This window comes from Panthera pardus, unplaced genomic scaffold (assembly GCF_024362965.1).
Source record: "Panthera pardus isolate Hobbes unplaced genomic scaffold, ASM2436296v1 HiC_scaffold_11, whole genome shotgun sequence".
NCBI classification, from domain to species: domain Eukaryota; kingdom Metazoa; phylum Chordata; class Mammalia; order Carnivora; family Felidae; genus Panthera; species Panthera pardus.
In genome coordinates this window covers 98202943-98226653 of record NW_026526666.1, presented here as the reverse complement: position 1 = coordinate 98226653, position 23711 = coordinate 98202943, and the positions used below count along the sequence as shown (strand labels likewise).

Below are 23711 nucleotides of genomic sequence, written 5' to 3'. Positions count from 1 at the left end.
TAGCTTGGCCACGGATGGGCAGGGGACCCGAGGAGTCAGCTAAACAGTACGAGAGGCAGGCAGGAGCAGGGGGGACCACTCTGTCCTCATCCTTAAACACAGCCAAACGAGGGCTAGAGAACTGAGGAAGAAGAGTAGGGCCAGGAGCCTCCGGGGCTGCAGAGCCATGAATCGGGGAATGGGCGAGCTTTGCTCTAGTTCAGCCCTGCTATAGTGACCTTGAATGAGTCCCTTCTCACCCCTGCCATTAGCTCATTCAGATATAAAGTGAAGGAACTGCATCAGGTCAGTGATTTTAAAACCAGAGTTTATAGGACACATCCCTCCCAGAGTGGAGTGACCTCTGGACTCCTTGCTCTCACGAGCGGTACCAAGCTCAACCTGAGAGGCAGTGCCAAGCAGTGCTTTGGGGGTGTCCCCAGCCTAACCCAGCGGTTCCCAACGGGACATGATAATCTTTTTTTTTTAATTTTTTTTTACGTTTATTTATTTTTGAGACAGAGAGAGACAGAGCATGAATGGGGGAGGGTCAGAGAGAGAGGGAGACACAGAATCTAAAACAGGCTCCAGGCTCTGAGCTGTCAGCACAGAGCCCGATGCGGGGCTCGAACCCACGGACTGCGAGATCATGACCTGAGCCAAAGTCGGACGCCCAACCGACTGAGCCACCCAGGCGCCCCCCCAATGGGACATGATAATCTAATCAAGCGGGGCTCCACATGACCCGCTGAGTCCCCATCCTGGAGAGCCTGGCGATCGGCAGTTTCCAAAAGCTCTCCTGGCAAGCAAGACTAGTCACGAACCCGATTCCCAAACGGCTGAGCTAGAGGGGAAGGAGAGGAAGGGGGTGGGGCAGGGACCCTCTGAGGCTTCCAGAGCAACAGGGAGAGGAGCTGAGGGCCCAGGCTGTCCGGGGCGGGGCGGGGGGAGCACCTCCATGGCCCAGCCGCAGGGAGAGCACAGGCGGAGACACTCACCGTCCAGCCCCCGAGAGGAGCCCGTGCAGGGCCGGGCCTTACCTGCCTCCCCGAAGCCTTCTTCGCTGTACAGCTGCAAGCCGTGAGCTCCTCCGAGGGCCCCCCCACCTCCCAGAGCACCGGAGTGTCTATTTACAGTTCATTAGCTACTTGACAGAGAGGCTCCAAGAGCGAGAGACATAAAGAGGAAGTGTCAGGGCCCAGGCCCGGCGCAGATCCGTCAGAAATGAAGATAAAGCTGCTCACAGGTGAACGGGTCTGACAATAGCTACAGCAGCTCGGGCCGGGCGCCTGGCCTTACAGGTGGCCGGTGAGCACAGCTCCGCTGACCTGAGACCTTACACCTGGGGTTCCCAGCCTGCCCGCTGCCCAGTCCGCTGGCTTCCTTGGCTACTCACAGCCCGGAAACAGCCACGATGCCTGGCAAGCGGGGGTCGGTTGGGGAAATGATGCCGCAGCCCCTCCACGGCGTACTATCTGGCCATGAAAAATTGTATTTGCAAGGAACTCGTCCCTACGTGGGAGACTACTTTGGGGCTGTAAGAGAAAGTGAGGGAAGGGACACCTGGGCGGCTCAGTTAAACATCCGACTTCAGCTCAGGGCATGATCTCATGGTTTGTGAGCCCAAGCCCTGCGTCAAGCTCTGTGCTGATGACACGGAGCCTGCTTTGGATTCTCTGTCTCTCTCTCTCTCCCTCTCAAAAATAAAGAAACTTTAAAAAAAAAAAGACTAAGTCAAGGAAAAGCAAGATGCAAAACAGTATGAACAGCATCAACCCTGTAAACTGAAATTGCGCATAGAGGGGGAAAAAAAACTGGAAGGAAATACTCCGAAAGGTGAGGATGTGGTCCCCGGATGCTGAGGGATCCCCTTCTCTACTTCCTTCTATTCTGCCTTTCCCACATTTTCCATACTGAGCACGATTGCTTTTTATTTTTGAAATGCAAAGACTTAACTCACCACCTGCACTTGTTCCGATCCTGACGTCCCCAGAGCGAGGACAGACCCCTGCTTTCCCGGCCCGAAGCCCAGCCTCCTTAGGGCCCAGACCCTTGTTTCCTGACTTGAGCTGCTTCCCTGAGCCCGTGAGTCTCCCTGGAAGCCCAAGGCAGATGCCCAGGTGACCGTTCCCACTGCCACATTTTGTGGTCAAGGGAGGGGGCTTCCTGCGAGTTGGGCAACCCCTCACACCCAGGGACGAACTGCCCACACCCGTCGCTCACCGCTGGAGTAATTCGCAGTGGCTAATTGAAGGTAGCAGAACATCTGTGCCTCTTGAGCCCCTGAGACCCAGAGACGGAAAGACAAAAGAAACAGAACTCAAGAGTTTTCATCAGGGGAAGTGGGGGTGAGGGGTAGGGGGGCAGTTCCGGAAGCTACTGTACATGTTCTCAGGAAGCCCTTGGTCATGATAATAACAAGCAACGTTACTGAGCCATTGTCACAGGCCGAAGTGGGTTGAATGGTGCCCGCCCCCCGCAAGATACATCCACCTGTAACATATGGATGTGGGTTTATTTGGAAAAGGTGTCTCTGTGGGTGTAATTAACTTAAGAATCTGGAGATGAGGGGCACCTGAGTCGCTCAGTCAGTTAAGCGTCTGACTTCGGCTCAGGTCACGATCTCGCGGTCCGTGAGTTCGAGCCCTGCGTCGGGCTCTGTGCTGACCGCTCGGAGCCTGGAGCCTGTTTCGGATTCTGTGTCTCCCTCTCTCTGACCCTCCCCCGTTCATGCTCTGTGTCTCTCTGTCTCAAAAATAAATAAATGTAAAAAAAAATTTTTTTTAAATAAATGTTATAATATATATATATATATATATATATATATATATATAGAGAGAGAGAGAGAGAGAGAGAGAGAGAGAGAATCTAGAGATGAGATTATCCTGGATTAACCGGGTGGACCTGCATCCAATGACACCGTTCCCTATGACAACGGAAGACAGACACACAGACACACAGAGATGAAGGTGATGTGGAGACCGAGGCAGAGTTCCAAGCAACACGTCTACAAGCCGAGGGATGCCATGAATGGTGGGCAACCCTCAGAAGCCCAGCCTCCAGAAGCAACCAGCCTGCCGACACCCTGATTTCGGACTTCTGGCTTCCAGAACTACGAGACAGGAAATTTCTACTGTTTAATCCCCCCAGTTAGTGGTCATGTGTGTGGGCAACCTGGGGAAAGCAAGACATGGCAAAGCCCCTTACACCCACCGTTTGTCTAATGACATAAGCTCCTCCGTCCTCCGCATCTGACAGGTAGGGAAAATGAGGCTCAGAGGCGTTACGCAACTGTCCTAAGGTTACACAGCACCGAGCAGGAAGGCTGCCGTCCTCCTGAGTCCCTAACGGTCCAGATCCCCAGCTCTAGACTCAAGCTCTAGCTCTATCATGTATAGGCTGTGTGACCCCACACAAGTTACTGAATGTCTCTGAGCTTCAGTTTCCTCCTTTGCAAGTTGGATAGACGATGAGGAACTACCCCCAGGGCCGTTTTAGGATTTGAAAACTAGTAGGGAGCTTTGCACTGGATAACCTCCCCGTATTGGGGATACCCTCTGCACCCTGTCTGCTCTCAGGGATCCCCCCACCCACCTCCGCCACGGCCAGCACGAGTGCAACCTCCCTCCGTTAGCATACCCCAGACACAGCTTCGAGCAAGCCAGGGCATCACCAGCTCTAATGGCAGCAGCAAATTATGCTCGTAAATTAGGGTTCGGCTAATTGTGACTTTATAGACCTTCCTTTAGACATTCCTTTAAAAACCCTGTCTGTAAACACACAGCGGCCCTGCTGAGCAAGTGCCGAGCTGTATAAAAACTCTTTTAGGCAGAAATATATGGGCTGTGATAGCTGACTCTCAGGGACGGCATCTCATTTGTTATGTTTCTTTCTCCTCCCCATGCTGAACAGCGCTGCGCGGAGCTAATCCGCCAGCACGGCTCCCTCTCGCTTCACCCCATCAATCCTTGGCTCACAGTTGCCCCGAGCACAGCCATCTGCCAATGGCGGGACGATGCAGCGACACAGAGGCAACGGGGTCGGGGGGAGGGGGGCTGCCCCTCGCGCCGACCCCACCTCTCAAAAAGCCCGTGAGGTCCTCCTGAGCGGGTCACCTGGAGCGGGTGTGGGGGGAAAAGAACCCTGGCATGGGAGCAAGACCCCAGATTCTTCTCATTACAAACCCGCCCCCACTCTCATGCCCCATCCTTACCAGGAGAAATGGGCTGAGCTGGAGGGTTTTGGAGAAAGTGCATGGAGTTGCTGAGAGCAGGTCCCTAGGGGAGGAGGGGGAGGAGGCGGAGGGGGGTGATCTGGAAGCTGGGGGTGAGTCTCCCGCTGTGTTCCCCCCTGCCTCCTGCTTCTTTCAGGAGCCAGTGGCCGAGAGGTCTCCCCAAGAGCAGCCAGGGGCCTCTTCAAGGGGGGGGGGGGAGGGCGGTGGAGAGGGAGGGATCCTACATGGGAAAATGCCCTGGCTTCGTGGTCAGACTGCCCTGGGCTCGAACCCACTCTTGGAGAGCACCGGCTACGTGCCAGGCACCTTGCTTTTCTGGCTCGTTGCACCCTCGCATGATCCTACGTGGCAGCTCTGTATGGATACCGTCCCCATTCTGCGGATGACAAAACTGAGGCACAAAGAGGTCATGACATTTGCCAAGGTCAGCAGATGAGTGGAGGAGATGGGATTCACATCCAAGCGCCACCCGCCTTGTTCTTACCCACCGAATGGTTCCCTTTGTTAGACCTCAAGGCGGCAGGTTAGCCGTGCTGAGCCCTCACGCGTCATCTTATTGTTGTGAATAAAGTTTTACTAGAACACGGTCACACCCACTTCTTTACACGCCGTCCATGGCTGCTTTCATGCTACAAAGGCAGGTTTGGTGGAGACTGTGTGCCCTCAAAGCCTAAACTATTTGCCATCTGGCTTTTTTGCAGAAAAGCTTTGCCGACCCGAGACTGAGAATTCTGGTCTGTTCAATGACAGCAGCAACGACGCTCGCTCTGGGGGCGGCCTCTCTCCATCTTCACCCCTGCACACACACCCTTGACTGCCATGGCCTGCCCTCCACGCTGGGGCACCAGAGCTCCACCCCCTCCCCCCACACACACACAGATGAAGGTGCCCGGGGTGCTGGGCCCCATTTAAAAGCAACTCCAAATCATTAGCGAGTCAAGACAAAGGTTTCTGCTGTCCTCCTTCTGGCCCACACCACACCAGCGTGCCAATTACGCTGAGCGCCAGCCTCAGCTCAGCAGAAAATGTTTCACTTTAAGAATGAAAGGTATTTTTTAAGAGAATTTTGTTATTCTACCGTGAAACAAAATCCCCCAAATAAGTTAAATCTCCAGCCCTGCAGCAACACACAATGGGGGAAATGTCGCTAAATAAACAGTTGCTAATTTGCACAGGATCCAGCCCTGACCCACTTCTGGGTCTTGCCTTTCTAAACAGCCCCTTCATGGTTATCTATTCATCACCGACCCACTTCTCTTCCCTGTGTTGCAAAGGTTGGAGTCTCTTCAGCCCTAAGCAGACACTCAGTTTGTTATTTAAATTAGTTAGTTTACATATGTGAGCATTTGAAGCACATTTTATTTACAACCACGGGTCCATTAACAAATATATGGTACACTGAGTTCAGCACGTACAGCTGTGCGGGCTGTGCACTGTGCAAATCTAAGAGACACTGCTGGCACTTCATGTTCTTAGATCTGTGCTTTGGTGAGGATAACTGCCTATCAGATGTCAGCAGGGATACAGGGGTGTTCTGGGGAATCTGGTTGGAGGGAGTGGGAATCAGCTGATTGGCATTGTGAGCAAGGGGGGGGTGGGTAGGAGAATATTCCAGACATGGGCAGCAGGAACTCCTCTCTAAAGGAAGGTCCTCGCGGACTCGCTTCCTCAGCACACCTAGTTTTCGGCGCCCGTGACCCAAAACACACTGCCTGGGAGAATGGATGCGGGAGGCCAGTGTGGCTTGGCAGGCAGCTCAGCCATCCAGCCAGACACAGACTGGACCAGACATGTCCCCAGAGGCCCCGACTTCAGCACCCTGCTGCCCCCCACGGGGGGCAGGGCAGGAGGGCCGAGGTTCAGCCCCTCCTCACTCTAGGCCTCTTCCCCAGGGAGCAGCAGGCCCGGCCAGGGTCGTACTTCAGAGGCCTCACCTCTGCCTTGTCTGACCTGTGCAACCCCGGGCACATTACCCAACCTCTCTGAGCCCGTTTTTCTCATCTATCTATCGAACGGCATAACAAGAGTATCCGCTTCATAGGGCCCTGCATTTTCATTCAACAATTATTAACGGATTGCTCCCTGCGTGCGAGATGACAGGAACCGTGCCCTCCCCGAACTTAACATTCAGGTGTCTTGTGAAAATCCAGTGAGCAAATCCACACTCAGGATGCGGCACATGGCCTGCTCACAAGGAGGCCTCGTGACGGTCTTCGCGAGCATTTTCCTCGTCTGTCAGTTTGCTGCCCAGACAAAGGCGGGGTGGCAACAAATCTGGGGGTGCCAATTCGAGCAGAAAGGAAACCATGGTCTCCTGGGCCAAGAGCCTGAGGGTCCACAGGGACGGCTGAGAGACGTCAGGGCCTCCGTGCCTGGTGGGGGTGGAGACGATTCACTGGCTGCTTCATCATCAGGGTGGCAGGATCGTGTATTGGGGGGCCGAGTTGGGGGTGATGCACACACACACACACACACACACAACCTCTTCAAACACAGAGAACTGGCCTGGAGTGGGGGTGGCAGACACACTTTAGGGCGCAAATGACCCTTGCCACCATGCTTCTAACCATGATCCGGATCATAGAGTCCCGCCGTGAGCTCCCGAGGGTACCATTTAGCCAATCCGGGTGCCACAACGGAGGCCACGTTTGCCCAGGAGCTGAAGTCAGAGCCGCACAGAACCAGACAGATCCTTTAAAAAAGCCCACCTGCAATGCGGGTTAATGGGGTGGCTTTGGTTCCCATGGCGAGAAGAGGAAATTACAAGCTTGAAAAGATTCAGAGACTGCGGGGGCACAGGGGTGAGGTTAGGGGGGCTTTCTTCTGGAACACCTGGAGCTGAGCTTCTATCCTGGCCCATGTGAGAGCACCAGTCTTGCCCTCCCACCCTTGCTACCTCCGATTTGGGGCTTTTTGATGTCAAGGGGCGAGGGGTCTCTGAACCCGTCCAGCCCCGAGACGCTCTAGATGTTCCGTTAGGCATGTCTCGCCATTAAAAAGCAAATCAATTGGTGTATTAGTGTAGGGCAATGGGGTTTAAATTTTTTTTTCTCTGTTTTCAACACTTTCTTCAGCAGTTTGCGTTACTTTGAAAATAATCATAGCTAACCCTTAGATAGCCCTTACCATGTGCCAGGCACTGTAAAATGACAAATATTAATCCTTGAAACTCTCACAACAGATCTCCGGGAGAACAGAACCGGGAAGGGAGCTGAGGCTCAGAGAGGTTGAATAACTGACTGAGAATCACACAGCTAGGAAGTAAGAGACAGACAGCCCCCCAAAATTGTGACAACCTGTCTGTGGGCTTTATAAGTGACGGATCACTGCTTTTGGCCACATGCCCACTTACCCCGTCTGAAGACACAGGGAGAAGGCCAAGGAGACAAGCCCCAGATGTCCCAACCCTGCTGACACCTTGATCTGGGATGTCCAGCCTCCAAGCTGTAAAAGGATACATTTCTGTTGTTTAGGGTGCACAACTTGTAGTTCTTTGTTACGGCAGCCCTGGGATGTAATGCCCGACCACATTCCCGGAGGCAACCTTCCCTCCTCACAGCCCCGACCGCGGGTTCAAGGTCAGAGACAACACCAGTACAAGACCCTTTATATTTCCTCCTTCGCCCTCCCCACAACCTTCCCCGTGGGAAGAAATTCCTCTTCTTCAATCCCCAAAAGTGGGTTGCTTTAAAAAAAAAAAGAAAGAAAGAAAGAAAGAAAAGCCCTCCCCAAGTGAGGCATTTAATAGATACACAGACTGTATATAAACACTTTCTTATAGAGACGAGTCAACTTTGCAGACCTGGCCACATCTGGATTTTTCCCTCTCTGGGTCTCTAATTGCCCAGGCAGTTGGCCCTGGGCCCCAGCTGCCCCCTGGGAGTGAGTCAGGTGCCTCTGACTCTCGAAGCCTGGCCACCTCCAGTGTGGTGTCCCCGCCGGTGTCTGGGAGATGTCTCAGGCATCAGGGCCTGCAGGGTGAGCTCCAGGTGGGGGGTATAGCGGGGAGACTGCTCGACTGGGATTTCTTTTTTTCTTTTCATTTTGATTAACATTTGTTTATTTATTTATTTATTTATTTATTTATTTATTTAGTGTTTATTTATTTTTGAGAGAGGAAGACAGAGCATGAGCAGGGGACGGGCAGAGAGAGAGGGAGACACAGAATCTGAAGCAGGCTCCAGGCTCCGAGCTGTCAGCACAGAGCCCGACGTGGGGCTCGAACTCACAGACTGTGAGATCATGACGTGAGCCGAAGTTAGACACTCAAGCAGCACCCAGGCATGCCGATAAACTTCTTTTTTTTTTTTAACGCTTATTTCTTTATTTTGAAAGAGAGAGAGCGTGAGTGTCTGAGCAGGGGAGGGACAGAGGGAGAGGGAGAGAGAGAATCCCAAGCAGGCTCCACGCTGTCAGTGCAGAGCCCAATGCGGGGCTCAGTCTCACTGCTGTGAGATCACAACCTGAGCCGAGACCAAGAGTCGGACTCTCCACGGACTGAGCCACCCGGGCGCCCTGATAAACTTTTTATTGAAGTTTAAAATGCGTATGGAAAAGTGCACATTCTAAGCGTTCAGCTCAATGAATTTTCTCAAACCCAGACCCGGGCAAATACAACCAATCAAAATACAGGAGACTAGCAGCACCACAGAGGTCCCCCTCATGCCCCTTTCCAGTAACAACCCCCAAGGGGAGACCCTGACCGTACTACCCTCAGACCCAGGCTAGAGTCCTGTGCCCTGGGGAGCGGGGGTGAAACTCACATTTTGGAGAACTTCCCTTGGAATTCTTTAGCCCCCTCTGGTGGCTGGGACCTCCAGGGCAAGCAGTGCTTTCTGGACAAAGCACCCCAAACCCAGACCAGCCTGGTATTCTCTGGTATTCTTCCTGGCCCCCCATCCTGCACGTGGGACGAGGCAGACGCCCCATGGGGCTCTGGGACTCACACCCATGGCTTGTCCCGTGGCCCCGTGGCGAGGCCCTGGTCCTGGGAGGGTAGCCTCCCACCCGTCCTCGCATGTCATGCAGTCTGGGGGTGGCTGCACCCACCTCCTCCGAGGGCTTCTGAGACGGTTACTCCATGAGGCCAGTGGACCCCTCTTGCTGGTGTCTCCCCACCTTCCCTTTTCTGCCAGTGTGGGATGTTGTGCTCCACCGGTCTTAAGTCATGCTGGACAGAGGGCCAACACTCCTTGCATGAAAGGGACCTCTCTCCTTGCTTGGATCCCGCGCCTTACTTTTCTCCATGCTGGGGTGGCATCCTGTTGGAGGAGCACGGTCAACACTGACAGAGACTGCGCTCTGGGAACGCAATGATTACAACCCAAAAAACTCGAAAGAAGAGAAGGTCGGAAGATGTGCTATGCCACGCGTATGCTACGAACGTCCAAACGTAGACCTAACCCTTCCCGAGAACGCACGCTGGGTAAGACTTGCGTCTGCGCGCATCGTCGCCAAAGGTCAGTAACAGCCTCTGAGAGAGTCATGAGAAGTCAGGATTCGGGGGTGACACCGTGGACGATACAGGAGCGTGAGCCGTGCTGCCAGCAGCATGGAGGGAACGCATCAGGGGACCGCAGAGATGAGAAGATCTATACTGTTCCAGGAACGACAAGTTCCAGAAAACCACAGCACTGTGAATCATAACAGCATTGCTACCTTGTCCTCCTGGAGGGAGAAATACAGTTAGCCAGGAACGGCACATTTGATGAAAAAGAACACGAAGTGAGGGTTTCTGGGTCTAAACGGAAGAGACGGTGCCTGGATGCTATAAAGAAACTGACAGGTGATAAACAAAGACATAAGTTACTCTGTCGGTTATTCTAAACTTCACCAGTAAATGTCCACGCCTCGTGTGGGCCTAGAGGCATTGTAATATATTTTTAGTAAAATTGTTTATCTAAACAAAAAAATACTTGCCCTGGGCCTTGCACACCGCAAGGGTAGCCTGGTCCCTAAGAATAGAGTCGCCAGGTCATGTGGGTTCGGGGTTCAGGAGATTCTGCCCATTTCCCTGAGGAGTTTCACCAATTTATACTCCTACCAGCCGCGTGTGAGAGCGTTCCTGCCGTTCCACATCACCGCCAGCACCCCGTACTTTCTTTTCACATTTTCATCACCGTGGTGGATGTAGTGGGATCCTATTAATGGTGTTCATTTGCATTCCTCTGATAATTAATGAAATGGGGCATCTTGTCGCCTTTCCCTTGGCCATTTTGGGGGCCTCTTTCTTTGTACTGACTTGTAGGGGTCCTTCGTATATCCGGGATGTGAGTCGTCGGTAGGATAAATGCGTTGCAGATACCTTCCCCCGTCCTGTGGCTTTCAGCTAGGACTTGACATTTTCGAGGGTTCTGGGGCTGACCCTCACCTGTCACATTTTGGGGGCCTGCTTAGGAATGGGAGCTCTCACCACCGCCAACGGGCTCCCCCAGGGAGCAGGCGTGGAAGAAGGAGAGAGAGAACAGGAGTGGGGGGGGAGAGTTTGGGAGACACCGACCGTTCATTGTGTTGGAGATCACCTACGTGAGGCTCAGCACACATCGTGTCCTGGGTGGATGTCTTGATCTCAGCCGCTGGATCTTCTGGCTGGAGGGCTCCTTAGAACACTGGGTCCTGCCCCAGACGAAAATTTGCATTTCTTTTTTTTTTTATGTTTATTTTTGAAAAAGAAAGAGAGAGAGAGAGAGAGAGGGCACAAGCGGGGGAGGGGCAGAGAGGGAAGGAGACACCATCCGAAGCAGGCTGAGCCACCCAGGCGCCCCGAGAGAATTTGCGTTTCTAACAAGGGATGCCGATGTCCCTGGTCCTGGCACCAAACTTTCAGCACTGCTGTTTCAAGCCTGGTGTCCTGTCCACCACTGCCTCCCAGCCAGGGAGGGAAACAGAACGCTAGCCACTGACCTGCTCACCTCCCGGTCTGACCCAGTGGGAGGCGTGTGCAGGTGTTTCTATGGCGGAGGGCCCAGCGCCGCCAGCTGTGTGTATCTCCCTGCTCCCACAGACCCCCCCTGAGACCCCACTGCAACCCAGCAGGCCCTGCAGTCAGCCAGGTCCTGGCATCTCCTCCTGGGGCAAGTTGATCAACGTCCACACCCTCCTTGTCTGGAAAACAGCCATCAGGACAGGACCTCCAGGGAGCCATGAGTGAGGTGTTAAGGACACAGCACTCAGCACAGCACTAAGGAAGCAGCACTCCACCAGTGGTGGGTTTTTATTGTGGGGTTTTTTTTTTTCAATTTATTTATTTATTTTTGAGAGAGAGAGCAAGGGAGGCGCGAGGCGAGAGGGAGAGAGAGAGAATCCTAAGCAGCCTCCACGCCGTCAGCACCGCCATGGGGCTCGAATCCATGAACCGTGAGATCATGACCCGAGCTGAGATCAAGAGTTGGATGCTCAACCGACTGACCCACCAGGTGCCCCGATATTCATTATTATTATTATTATTAATTCTTGAGTTCTGGCTCTACAGAAAAAAAGGGGAAATGGCCAAATAATGGAATGGTCAAATGGTGATTTTTCTCTAGAATATAGCAAGGCCGGGTGGAATAGAGAGGAGAATCCCATATTCAGGTCTGCCCCAACCGCCCTCTCCCCAGCTCCAGTGTGCACGTGCACACACAGACAGACAGACAAACACAGACACACAGACACGCACCTGCGTGCACACACCCATCCCCACATTCACCCACACACCTGCTGCCTCGAGGTACATCTGAGACCTTTTGTTAGTTGACCCATCAACGGTCTGACTCCCTTTCTCATTATAGGACACAGACAATGTGTTCTTGCACACATACACCTGCAGGGTGAGACCTGCATGACACAGCTGTCCCCTTAGCTGTGGTGGGCAACCTCACACACTCACTCCCGCTGATAATCCCCGATCAGATTCCAGCCTCCCCACTCCGTTCCTGCCCCTGCACACACACTCCCCACCGGTCCAAGCTTCATCTGAGATGCAGGAACCTGCGGAAAGAGGGTTGAGGGTGTCAGAAGGGACAAGAGCAGGGGTGCCCTGGTGGCTCAGTCGGATGAGCATCTGACTCTTGATTTCAGCTCCAGTCATGATGTCATGGTTTGTGAGTTCAAGCCCTGCATTGGGCTCTGCACTGACAGTGGAGGCTGCTTGGGATTCTCTGTCTCCCTCTCTCTCTGCCCCTCCCCTGCTCACTCTCTTTCTCTCTCAAAAACAAATAAATAAACATTTGTTTAAGAAGGGACAAGAACAAACAGAAACCCATGGGGGAGGGGAAGGAAAAAAAGAAGAAGAAGAAGAAAAAAGAGGTTAGAGTGGGAGAGAACCAAAGCATAAGAGACTCTTAAAAACTGAAAACAAACTGAGGGTTGATGGGGGGTGGGAGGGAGGGGAGGGTAGGTGATGGGCATTGAAGAGGGCATCTTTTGGGATGAGCACTGGGTGCTGTATGGAAACCAATTTGACAATAAATTTCATATATTAAAAAATAAAATAAAATAAAATCTTGATTAAAAAATCTCCCCCCCCGCCAAAAAAAAAAGAAGGGACAAGAACAGAGAAAAGGGGATTCCCCTGGGCCCCCAGTGCACTCCACCCAGTATCTTACTCAATGCCAAAGGCAAGGAAGGAAGGCAGGAAAGGGGGCCATTTCTGGAGCCAATTGCCTGAGTTTGAGCCCTGCCTCTGACACTCACTTGCTGTGTGACCTTGGGCAGGCTACTTAACCTTTCCGTGCCTCAATTTCCTCATCTGTAAAGTGGAGATGATAAATATACCTCCCATAGGACTGCCATGAAAAGTAAGTGAGTTAAGGCTCGTAAAGCACGCAGAGCGTCTGGCACACCATAGGCCCATGATAGACATTAGTGTGGTTATTATCCCCGTGATAACTCCTGCGGAAGAGACTGTGTCCTGTGTCCTTCTGGGGAGCTGAGTTCCACCTGCAGTGCAAGTGGGGGGTGCAGATTGGAGCCAGGCTGTCTTACTACCCGCCAGGAACCTTTCCTGCTTTGCCAGAGCGGTCCCCTCTTCCCCCCCCACCCCACACCGGCAGCTCCCCTAGCCTGTGCCTCTCAGTCAACTCCATCCTTCCAGATGCCCAGGCCCCAAACCTTAGTGTCATCCTGACTCAGCTCTTTCTCTTCCAGTGTCAGCCGACCCAGTGGCAAGCCCCACGAGCGCCACCTTCAAAGGCACCCGGAGTCTGCTGGCTCCGCAGCCCCCACCTGCCGCGCAGGCCCCAGCACCCTGCACTCCTTCGGGGTGGTCTCCCCTCTAGCCCCTGCACCTCCTCTCCAGGAACAACAGCCAGAGGGATCCAGCTGAATGTAAGTCAGATCATGACCCTGCTCTGCTTCAAACCCTCCGATGGCTCCCGTCTTGCTCAGATCAAAGCCAAAGTCTTTATGGTAGCCCCAAGTTCCTGCATGCTCTGGCACCCGGCCGCTCTCTCACCTGAACTTCTGCCCTCACTCGCCCTGCTCTGGCCCCACTAGATTCCTGATGTCCCTCCAACGCCACCCTGCTGCCCCACTTCCACTGGGAATGCTCTCCCCCACAGATCCACTTGGCCCACACCTACCCTTGCTTCAGGTCTGTGCTCACAGGCCACCTCCTCAGCGAGGCCTAGGCTGACCACTCTGCTTAAAACTGCAAACCACTCCCAACCAGTCCCAGCCTCACCCCCTCCTACTTCGTCACTGTCTCACAAACTATTATTCTTTCCCATTTACTAACTTATCAGTAAATGTATTTTCTTCTCCACTAGAATCTAGGCTCCACAAAGGCAGGAATACTGGCCTGCTACATCCCCAGTGCTTGAAACTGTGCCTGGAACATAGCAGGTGCCCAGTGAATGTTGAACAAGTCAATGACCCAGCAGAGCTTGGAGGGAGAGAAGCCGTATTCAGCTCCTTTCCTCCTCCCTTCTCACCCCTGGATGGTTTCTCCATGTGCCCACAGCAGGAGCTCAGTAAGAGGGCACATGATCTGGGTCTCCCTGCCTTTTATTTTGTGGCTGCTCAGATTTTTAGAACATCTTTTCTGAGCCATTTACATTTAGATTTTCGCGGAGCAACTGTCTACTGGTAGAGAGAGAACCATGGTCCCCAGGCGGAGTAGCATTTGGGGTGGGGGTGGGGGGAGTTGCTCTAAGCCACTGCTGGGGCCAGCGAAGGGTTGTTCACGTGTAAGACAAGCCACAGATGGAAAAGGGAGGCAGCCAGGGGAGAGGACAGAGAGAAGAAAAATGCCTTTGTTACTCGTTTCTCGGTGCACCTACACTAGAACAAGAATAATGGAAATCAGACTAGAAGCTAAAAAAATCACCCACCGTCCTGACATCCTTCACAAATCGCACTGTGGCATATTTATTTGTGATGACAGGCTCTGGGCAGAGGCTGGGGACAGTGGTTCCAGGGACACAGAGCAGGGGACCGAGTTACAGGACCACCCTTGGAGACCCCAGCCTCAGTGCCAATGTGCCAGATGAGCCGGAGCAGAAGCGGTGCCAGCTTCCACTGAGGTCCCATCTGGAAAATGGGGCAGAGCAACCAAAGCCTGAAAAACACAGAGGCAGCACATTCAGGACGAGAGGGATGCTGGGTGGGCGAGAGGGAGGCCGGGCAGGCAGGGTGGGGGCCCGGGGCTTTGGCACCAGATGGTGGGCAGTTGATCTCCGCTCCAGGCTCCGGGCTCCGGACTAAGTGAGCTTGGCCATCTTAACCTGGGTTTCAGCTCTTACAAAAATGGGATACACATCTCACAAGGTTATTGTGGACATGAAATAATATAATATTTATGTATTTGCATTTAGATATTTAGGTATAATAGTGCATATGCGTATTTATATACAGCACATCTACAATTTAGCACATATAGATATCATTTTACAGCAATAAGTCCCCTGCCAGTTTCCCACTACTCCTATTTCCATTCTACCAAAGGGAATCGCAGAGGGAGGAAGTAAAAGAAATCAGAATAAAAATACCTTTCGTCTCATGCACTTGACCAAGGTTTTGAACCCAGTACATGGAAGAGGAATCTCATTTAGAACATATCATTCAAGGGGAGACAGGGTGGCTCAGTGAGTGAAGCCACAGGCTCTTGATTTCAGCTCAGGTCATGATCTCACGGTTTGTGAGATCGAGCCCCACGACGGGCTCCGTGCTGACCGGGGGGAGAGCCCATTTGGGATTCTCTCCCTGCCCTTTCCCTTGCTTGTGCTCTCTCTCTCTCTCTCAACCTCTCTCTCTCAATAAATAAATAAATGTTAAAAAAAAAAAGAACATATCAAAGCACAAGAAAATGGTTGTTTTCCAGCAAAAAAAAAAAAAAGCAAGCATTATAACATATCACACATGCACACATATCTTCTTTCATCAAAATCAAGCTGAGGCAATTACCAAGCCTCTGAATGCTGCCCCCATTCATGCCCCCGCCACAGGACTTCACAAGCACAAATCCCTCCATAGAGTCTAAAATCCCGCCAAGTGGGGAACTGACAGCTCCGAAAATTGCAAGAAACCTGTGATGTCAGGAAACACACGGTAGGGGGTTAAACAAGCGCCTGATTTCCATCTGCCTCCGTTTCCTTCCCAGGTGCCACCCTGGAAGGAACTGCCTGATCCCAGGGAGCACAGCCATGTAACGGTGTGCAGAGGGTGTGGAGTGGGCTGCACAGGTTCTGCGGTCCAAACCCTGCTCACCTCCTGGGTGCGTGTGAGCCTGAGCTCATCCTTTGGCATTTCCAGGCCTCAGTTTCTCCACCTGTGAATCGGGTTCCTGAGTCTCTACTTCCTAGGAGATGGTGTGAGCCAACCAAATAGCACGATGCCTGCCTGGCACGTAAGATGCTCTCATAGTGGAAGCTGCAGGCACCCCTCGAAGCTCACTGGCACGTACCCTTCCTGCCAAAGCCAATGGCTTCCTACAGACAGCCCTTGGCAGGTCCTTCCCCAGAGCCTTCACTCACTGCCTGGACCCTTGCAGCAATCACACAGATGACAGTCAAGAATTGGCAGAGGCATACCTGGCTTTTTTGTCCCTCGGAGGGCAATTCCACTCAAAGAAGGTTTCCAGAGGTCCCCAGGAAGTGAGCCCAGCTGCCCACGCCCATCACCTGCTCATTAACGCCCCCTACATTGGGTTCCTTCCCTTACCTCTTCCCACTTCTCTTCCCCCAATGAGTGTTCCCTGGGCCCGCCTCTGGGGAAACTTAACCTAAGACAGGGCTCGATACGTGTTGGCTATTAAAATAGTAAGAAAGGGAGCATGGCCAGCTCAGTGGGCAGAACATGTGACTCTTGATCTCAGGGTTGTAGGTTCAAGCCCCCTGGTAGGTATAGAGATTACTTAAAAATAAAGTTTTAAAAAAAAATAGTAAGAAGAAGAGGGGCCAATAATATGGCAGCATCTTGAGGCTGAGATCCTAGCAGACATCTAGTTAGCGTCCCTTCTAAGACTCTAAGAGAGTTGGCTGGAGACCACTGGGGATCCCCCGCAGAGACGAGGTGGGGGGGCTTCGTTATTGTTGGGTTTTCACTTCCCAAAGATTTACAGAAACAGACATAAGTTGGTCAGGCCCTGGTTGGGGGTAGAAACAAAACCTGTTTTAGATCGAACCAAAGTACATTCCCGAAAGTATTGTATTACAGGAGATCTTTATAACAAACCTATAGTGAACTTTTCCTCCTCTTGTGGGGAATGTGGTTCCTAAGAACTACCACCTGGTTCTGTTCCAAACCTGTCCTTGCTCTCCCGGGAAACTACAGGAAGGCTCTTAAAAGCTGATTCTTTAAATATGGCTTTCTGTTTTGTTCTTGCTGATGTAATCATGACTGTACTGAGCATGAACAATTTCTCCTAAAGGTCAATGAGGTTTCAACAAGCCCTGGGGATGCCCCCCCACTTTTGGTTGCAAGCCCTCACTAAGAGGGTTATTGCTCACGCACTTACTCATCACACATTTATTTGGGGCCAAGGGAGGGACAGACAGGATGCTGGTGGCTTTGAGGGTGGGCGTCAGCCAAAGAGAGACGGCAGAGATTGGTTTTGTTCAAATTTTCAAGGGAATGCAGAGGAAGAGAAGAAAGTGGCTGGACAGACAGCTGGGAGCACAGACCTTTGTAAGACAAGTAGGGAAGTGGAAGGGACCCAGACAGAATCACCAGCCAAGTCAGAGGAAGTACATCAAAGAGATGGGGGCAGAGTGGGGAGATTTTCCACTATCAAATTGGAAAAGAAATTCATGATAATACACAGTGTTGTTGAAGACATGGGGAGTCGAGCAATCTCTACCACGAGCTGTGGTTGTAACTTGATACAACTTTTCTGGAGGACAATATAGTAAGTCATGTGTATCCCAGAGCAATTTTTCTCTCGTCCATTTACCGATAGATTTCGCTTTTGAAATGTTCTTCCTAATTTTGTTTCTAACAGGGGGAAATGGGGGGCCTCTGGGTGGCTCAATCGGTTGAGCTTCTGACTTCAGCTCAGGTCATGACCTCGCGGTTCGTGGGTTCGAGCCCCACGTCAGGCTCTGTGCTGATAGCTCGGAGCCCAGAGCCCTGCTTCAGATTCTCCTTCTCTCCCTCTCTATCTGCCCCTCTCTCACTCACTCTCTCTGAAAATAAATAAACTTTAAAAGAATCCCAGCAATATTAGTTCAACAAATTATGGTTTTATCAAGACTGAAATAACGGGAGAGCTGCTTAAATTGATGGTGTGAATGTTTATTGATATGCGAGAAGATTCGACAAATACGGCCAACAGGAAAACAAATCATGGAGCTATATGTCAAGGATGATCTCCATATTTTTTCTGGTTAAGTAGATACTGATTAAAATATACAAGAGCTGCAACACAGTATCAGTGGGGGGGTCCTCTTGGTGATGGATGCTGAGGGTGTCTGTGCGGTGGGGCATCGGCTCCATGTGGTCCATTAGGACCTTCAGGTGACGCCCGTTTAGGTGACGCCAGCACCACTCAAACCCCTTCTAATGTGCATCCCTTTTGCAGACGTTGGAATTGCCGTCTCCTCAAAAAACCCGCTATATCTCACAGACTCCCTTGTATCTCGGTCACCTCAATGACCTTACAGCTTTTGAATACTTGTATGGACTGAATTGTGTCCTCCCAAATTCATACGTGGATGCCCTCACCCCCAGTGTGACAGGATCTGAAGGTGGGGCCTTTGGGAGGTGATTAGGTTAGATGAGGTCATGAGGGCGGGGCCCCATCATGGGCTTAGTGCCCTTGTAAGAAGAGAGCCCAGACAGCTTTCGTCCCCTCACCCTCTCCCTGCCATGTGATGACACAGCAAGACAGCGGCCATCAGGAAGAGTCCTCACCAGCAACTAGATCAACACCTTGCTCTCAGACTTCTCAGCCACCAGAACCATGAGGGACAAACGTCTGTGGCTTAAGCCCCCCAGTCTGTGGTGTTGTGTTAGAGCAGCCTGGGCCAGTGCAGATACGATTTCCATCCTTTATATGGCAAGCCAGACTTCTGAAGTCTGATTCCCTTTCATGTCTTAAAGGTCAACTTCGTTTCTAAATGCTCTGATCTCCACGGGGCTTGGCTGCTTTGGCTATTCTTGTCTGTTGCCTGTAGCTCCATTTCTGGGGAGTTCCGGTGCCCTGGAATCCAGCGACCCGGCAGGGCTCAGGGCCCCAGGGCTGCTGGTGTGGATGGGGGCAGCCGTGCCCTGATTCAGCAGCCGGGTCAGGGTGGTGGTGCTGTGGATCTGGCACCGGCCTCTAGAAGAACAGCTTCCCCCTTGGTGGCCGAGCTCTGCTGTGTGGTTGTAGAAATCAATGCTGAAAATTTCAGCTGGAATCTGCTCTTCAGCCCCTGATGATTCTACAGATCAACTGAGTCCCCTGAGAAATGTCCCCTTCTCTGCCCTGAAACTAGCCTGGGTGTCCTCACCTCGTGATGCCCGTCAGAGGAGCTGGGTGTCCCCGGCCCCCGCCTCGCCCCACCTATTTTACGGCAGAAACTCCAAACCCAGCTTTCCTTGGGGTCTTTTGATTCTCCAAAATCTCAACAGTGACTATTCCAGTCTGTTTGTCACCCTCTGGTCATAATCAATCCTAGCGCAAGGCGATCCGTCTGCCTGAACAGGACAGCTTGTCTACAAAGATCTGATTTCAAAGATCTAGATCACCATATTTGCATTTTTCTGATGTTTACTACCCTGTGTTACCGATATCATAAAAGAAGTTCCAGAAATAAAGGTATAACGTGTGAAGGTAGGACACAAGGCAGTGTAGGATGCTACACTGGACACAAGAACCCCGTTTAGCAATCGGTTCCCTAAAAAGAGATGGTTGGATTTCACCACTGAGTCCTCTAGCTATATGTCATCTGATACCACAGTGGTCGCTGCCTACTGAGCACTTGAAATATGGTTACTCTGAATTAAGATGTGCTGAAAGTGTAAAATACACATCAGATCTCAAAAAGCTGGTACAAAAAAAAAAACAAAAAACAAAAAAGAATGGAAAATGTCCCACTAATAATTTTTTTTAATGAATACATGTTACAGGTTGAAATGATACTAGTTTGGATATATTGAGTTAAATGAAACATATTTATTTCAAAAGTAAAGTTAATTTTACTTGTCCCTTCACTTTTTGGGTTTTTTTAAGTTTATTTATTTATTTTGAGAGAGAGAGAGAGACAGAGCAAGTGAGCGAGCATGACTGGGGAAGGTGCAGAGAGAGAGAATCCCAAGCAGGCTCTGCACTGTCAGCCCAGAGCCTGACTTGGGGCTCGATCTCACAAAATGTGAGATCAGGACCTGAGCTGAAATCAAGAGTTGGACGCTCAACCGACTAAGCTACCCAGGCACCCCTCTCTTTTTACTTTTTGAAGGTGGCCGCTAGAAAAATTTTAATTCCATGTGTAACTGGCATTTTATTTCGATTAGATGGCCCTACCCTAAAGCATCTCAGAGATGGGGAGGGACAAAAGCCTCACTTTTGGGGTCAGGAAATGAAGACACTAAAGGGAGATCCGGGGATGGGCTGGGAAGGTAACTTTTTTCAGAAAACTGGCAGTAAAGAGGCAACAAGGACAATGGCTTGGGGGGAGGGGAGGGGAAGAGGAGACATATTTAAGGGTGGGGAATCTGAGGATGCTGGGTAAAGATTAGGATACACGAAAAGGAAGGCAAATCTTCCAGAGAGAGGAAGATACATTGAACCAGTCCCAGAGTGGGGATGCGGGACAGAAACAGACGCTGAAAGTCCCACTGAAGAGGAATACCTACGAGCATTGTTCCCTTAACTGGAAAGCCAGGCTGGAACAGTGCAGGGGAACACAGTAAGCTATGTCATGTACACACAAAGACTGGGAGTGAATCACTAGGAACATTAGCGCTCTCCAGGAGTGGCATTGCACTTTCCCCAGTGCGGGTTTTTCTGTGCTTTCCCAGGGTCCTCCAACAGCTGGTATTGATCTTGTAATTAGAAAAGCAAATAAAAAAAATTTTTTTCAAGACTCCAAGAGGCCTGAGGAGCTTCTGGATTGGAGAAGGACACACAGAAGGCAGTTGTTCTGAGTCCCCTGGAGATCCACCCCAGGCTGAAGAATCAGAATCTTGAGGAGGGGGCTCCCCAGCTATTTGGAGGAAGCCAAGCTCAGAGCCTTTCTGGCTTTGCTGCGCAGCCCGTAAAGTTACCTGGAGGTACCAGATGTGATGATACAGATGTGAGTACTGGGTCCAGGCTGAGAGGCTATCAGTGTCTTAGACTGAGGGCGCTTCCGGGGTTGCTGGCTCCACACCTGTTCTCAGCAGCAGCAAAGAAGCCTGGGAGGGCTGCTGGGGCAAAGCCCACGAATGAAAGCCTCCCCACGAGACTTGAGGCTGAAGGAGGGGGGCAGCACCACCCTGGCAGGCCCCTGCACAGCACCGGTGCCCTGGAACTGCCTGTTGCAGTCAACTAATTCTTCAAGCCCTCTGACCTTTAGTCCCCTGCTTCGTGGCAAGGGCTGCTTTGGGTCAACCTGGTCTACCTTGGGTTTAGGATAAAATGAGCTCCCGACTACTTCAGGGAGCGCTAACGATGTGCCCAGTCCCACTAAACCTTCACAACAGCCCTACCGTCCCATTTTACAGATGAGGGAACTGTGGCTCAGAGAAGTTAAGCCGTTTGCCCGAGGGAATTAAGGTCCGAGACTGATAACCAAGTGGCAAAATCAGAACTCTCATCAAGGTTGTTCACTGAAGAGCCCGTCCTGAGCTTTCTTTCTCTTTTTCAAAAACTCATCCAATGTTTACTGGATAACGAACCATTGCCAACACTGCTGAAATCTGCAACTCACCCACCCAGATCCCTGTCTTGGCCACCCCCTGAGAAGGAAGCCGGGAGCCAGAGAGAAGCCAGAGGGATAGGGGATGCAGGGAGAGGGAAGAGAAAAGCAGGGAGAGGGAGGAGCTAGACAGGACACAGGGGTACACTCCCAGGGACACACACACACACACGCACACACACACAGGTAAGGACCACGGGCGTGAGTCTCTGCCCCACCTGGTGACCACAGGGACATCAAAGAAAGATCAGGCATCCACAAGACATTTCAGTCCTTCCTATCTTGATGTGTCTGTCGTGAGGGGCTGGACCAAGGTCATTGGACTCTGCCTTCAGGACACATTAGCCTTGAGCCAAGGCGGCTCTGATCGCAGCCACCAACTTCAGAAACTTACTCTCCATGTCCGTGTACCCATCACCTCCCTTCTTGGAGTGAAACAACTTCCCTGCTACCATCACTTCAAAGCCGGTGGCCTGCGGAGTCCCCTTGCTGCAGATGTCCAGGCTTCTGGGGAGCTCAACTTCTAACTTCTTGTGCTGCAGGTACTTGGATTTGTAGCTTCAAGCACCACAATAAATGACTCAGGTGGCAAGGGCCATGGCTGGCGACCACAGCTTGGGCAGGGGCACAGACAGGTGACCTACCTGAGGCACAGACAGGAGAGCTCAGTCCTTGGCATGCATCTGAGTGTCATGGACACAGGGTTTGGACCTGAGGAGGAAAGTCCAGAATGTTGTGTCTCTCTCCCGTCAGAAAGGTGGAGAGTCCTGGGCTGGCCTCCTGAGGGGAGATGCTAGGCACGGGGTGGGGGGCTTTGAGGGGAGGGACCCCTGAGAGGGGGCCCGGAAGGTACCGTGTTCAATACAGCATCGTTTTCAACTTGTCAGAACTTGCCAAATGAATTACAAAATAAAACCCCAAATGACAGAATAATGAGCAATTCATTTGAAATGTAAAATAAATAGGTAAATCTCTGGTGAGAAGGCAAAATAAATGGCATTCGGATGACATTTGGTGATTAAATTAAACAGTAATGAACTTGTGAGTAATGTGCCCAGAGATGGCTAGGGAGGGTGATTTTTTTTTTTCCTCAAGCCGAGGACTTAAATCTCCAGCTGTTCCCAGTTCTCATGTCTGGGAGCCTAGCTGGGGGTCAAGGGAGTCGGAGGGGAGCAACTGACCCACCCACTCCACCAGAGACCCAGCCTGGAGTGGGGGGCCAGCCTTGAGTTTTGAGGGACCCAAGCCCAGGTCTTTTGGTACCAGGGGAAACTTCCAGATCATCTAGCCTGCTTCTGTCATTTATACTGTGGGAAGCTGAGTCCCAGAAAGGTCCAGAGACTTGTCCAAGGGTGACCAGTAGAGCGAAGACCAAGGTCTTCTGACCTGCCTACTTCACCACATCTCTTCTCCCCCCATAATAGCTGGTCCCCAGTATGACCAGAGACGACCCCCAGTAACCACACCTCCTAACATCCACACGCTTATGTGGCGCCTCCCTTCGAATCCAAGCTGGACTGTGACTTGCCGTGGGCCAACAGAACATGATGGAAGTGATGCTGTGTGACATTCAAGGCCAAGTCACAAGAAACCTTGCAGCTTCTACCTAAGACTCTTAGAACACTCATTCCAGGGAAAACCAGCCACCATGTAAGAAGTCCAACTACCCTCCATGCTGTGAGGAAGCCCAAGCTAGCTACATGGAGAGGCTCCACGTAGAGGGAGAGATTGGTATTCTAGCATCTCAAATAAGGCACCAGGTGTGTGCATGAAGAATCCAGCCCTGCCAACCTGTACACCACGGGGCTGTAACCACATGAAAGTCCCCAAGAGAGGTCCACCCAGCTGAGTCTAGTCAACCCACAGCAATGTGAGAGTTAATAATAAATTTTTGTTTCCAGTTATTGTGATGGGTTAATTTGGTGTGTCAATTGGGCTAAGGGGTTACCCGGAAAACTGGCAAACATTATTTCTGGGAGTGATGTGAGCCACCCAGCCACGAAGCTGGGGGTGCACAAACACTCCATCATCAAATGGAAGTGGTATATACAAGATCAGGACCAAGCAGGCCCTGAAGGCATAGGCAAATTGCATGAAGAAATGGCCCAGATGCCCAGGTCCCCACTTGCTACACCACTTTCTCTCACCCAGCCTGCATCTATGGTCTCATGGGGAGCTCCCTATGATGGGTTGACAGAGGA

At 51.7% G+C, this 23711-nt stretch overlaps 1 protein-coding gene across 1 annotated transcript; it reads right to left on the bottom strand.

Moving 5' to 3' along the window:
* Positions 1-21809: 21809 nt before the first annotated feature.
* LOC109274364 (selenoprotein W-like) lies at positions 21810-22112 on the bottom strand. The gene is given in 1 exon segment (XM_053889194.1): positions 21810-22112. A coding segment is annotated over 1 exon segment (258 nt). The 5' UTR covers positions 22110-22112; the 3' UTR covers positions 21810-21851.
* Positions 22113-23711: the final 1599 nt, after the last annotated feature.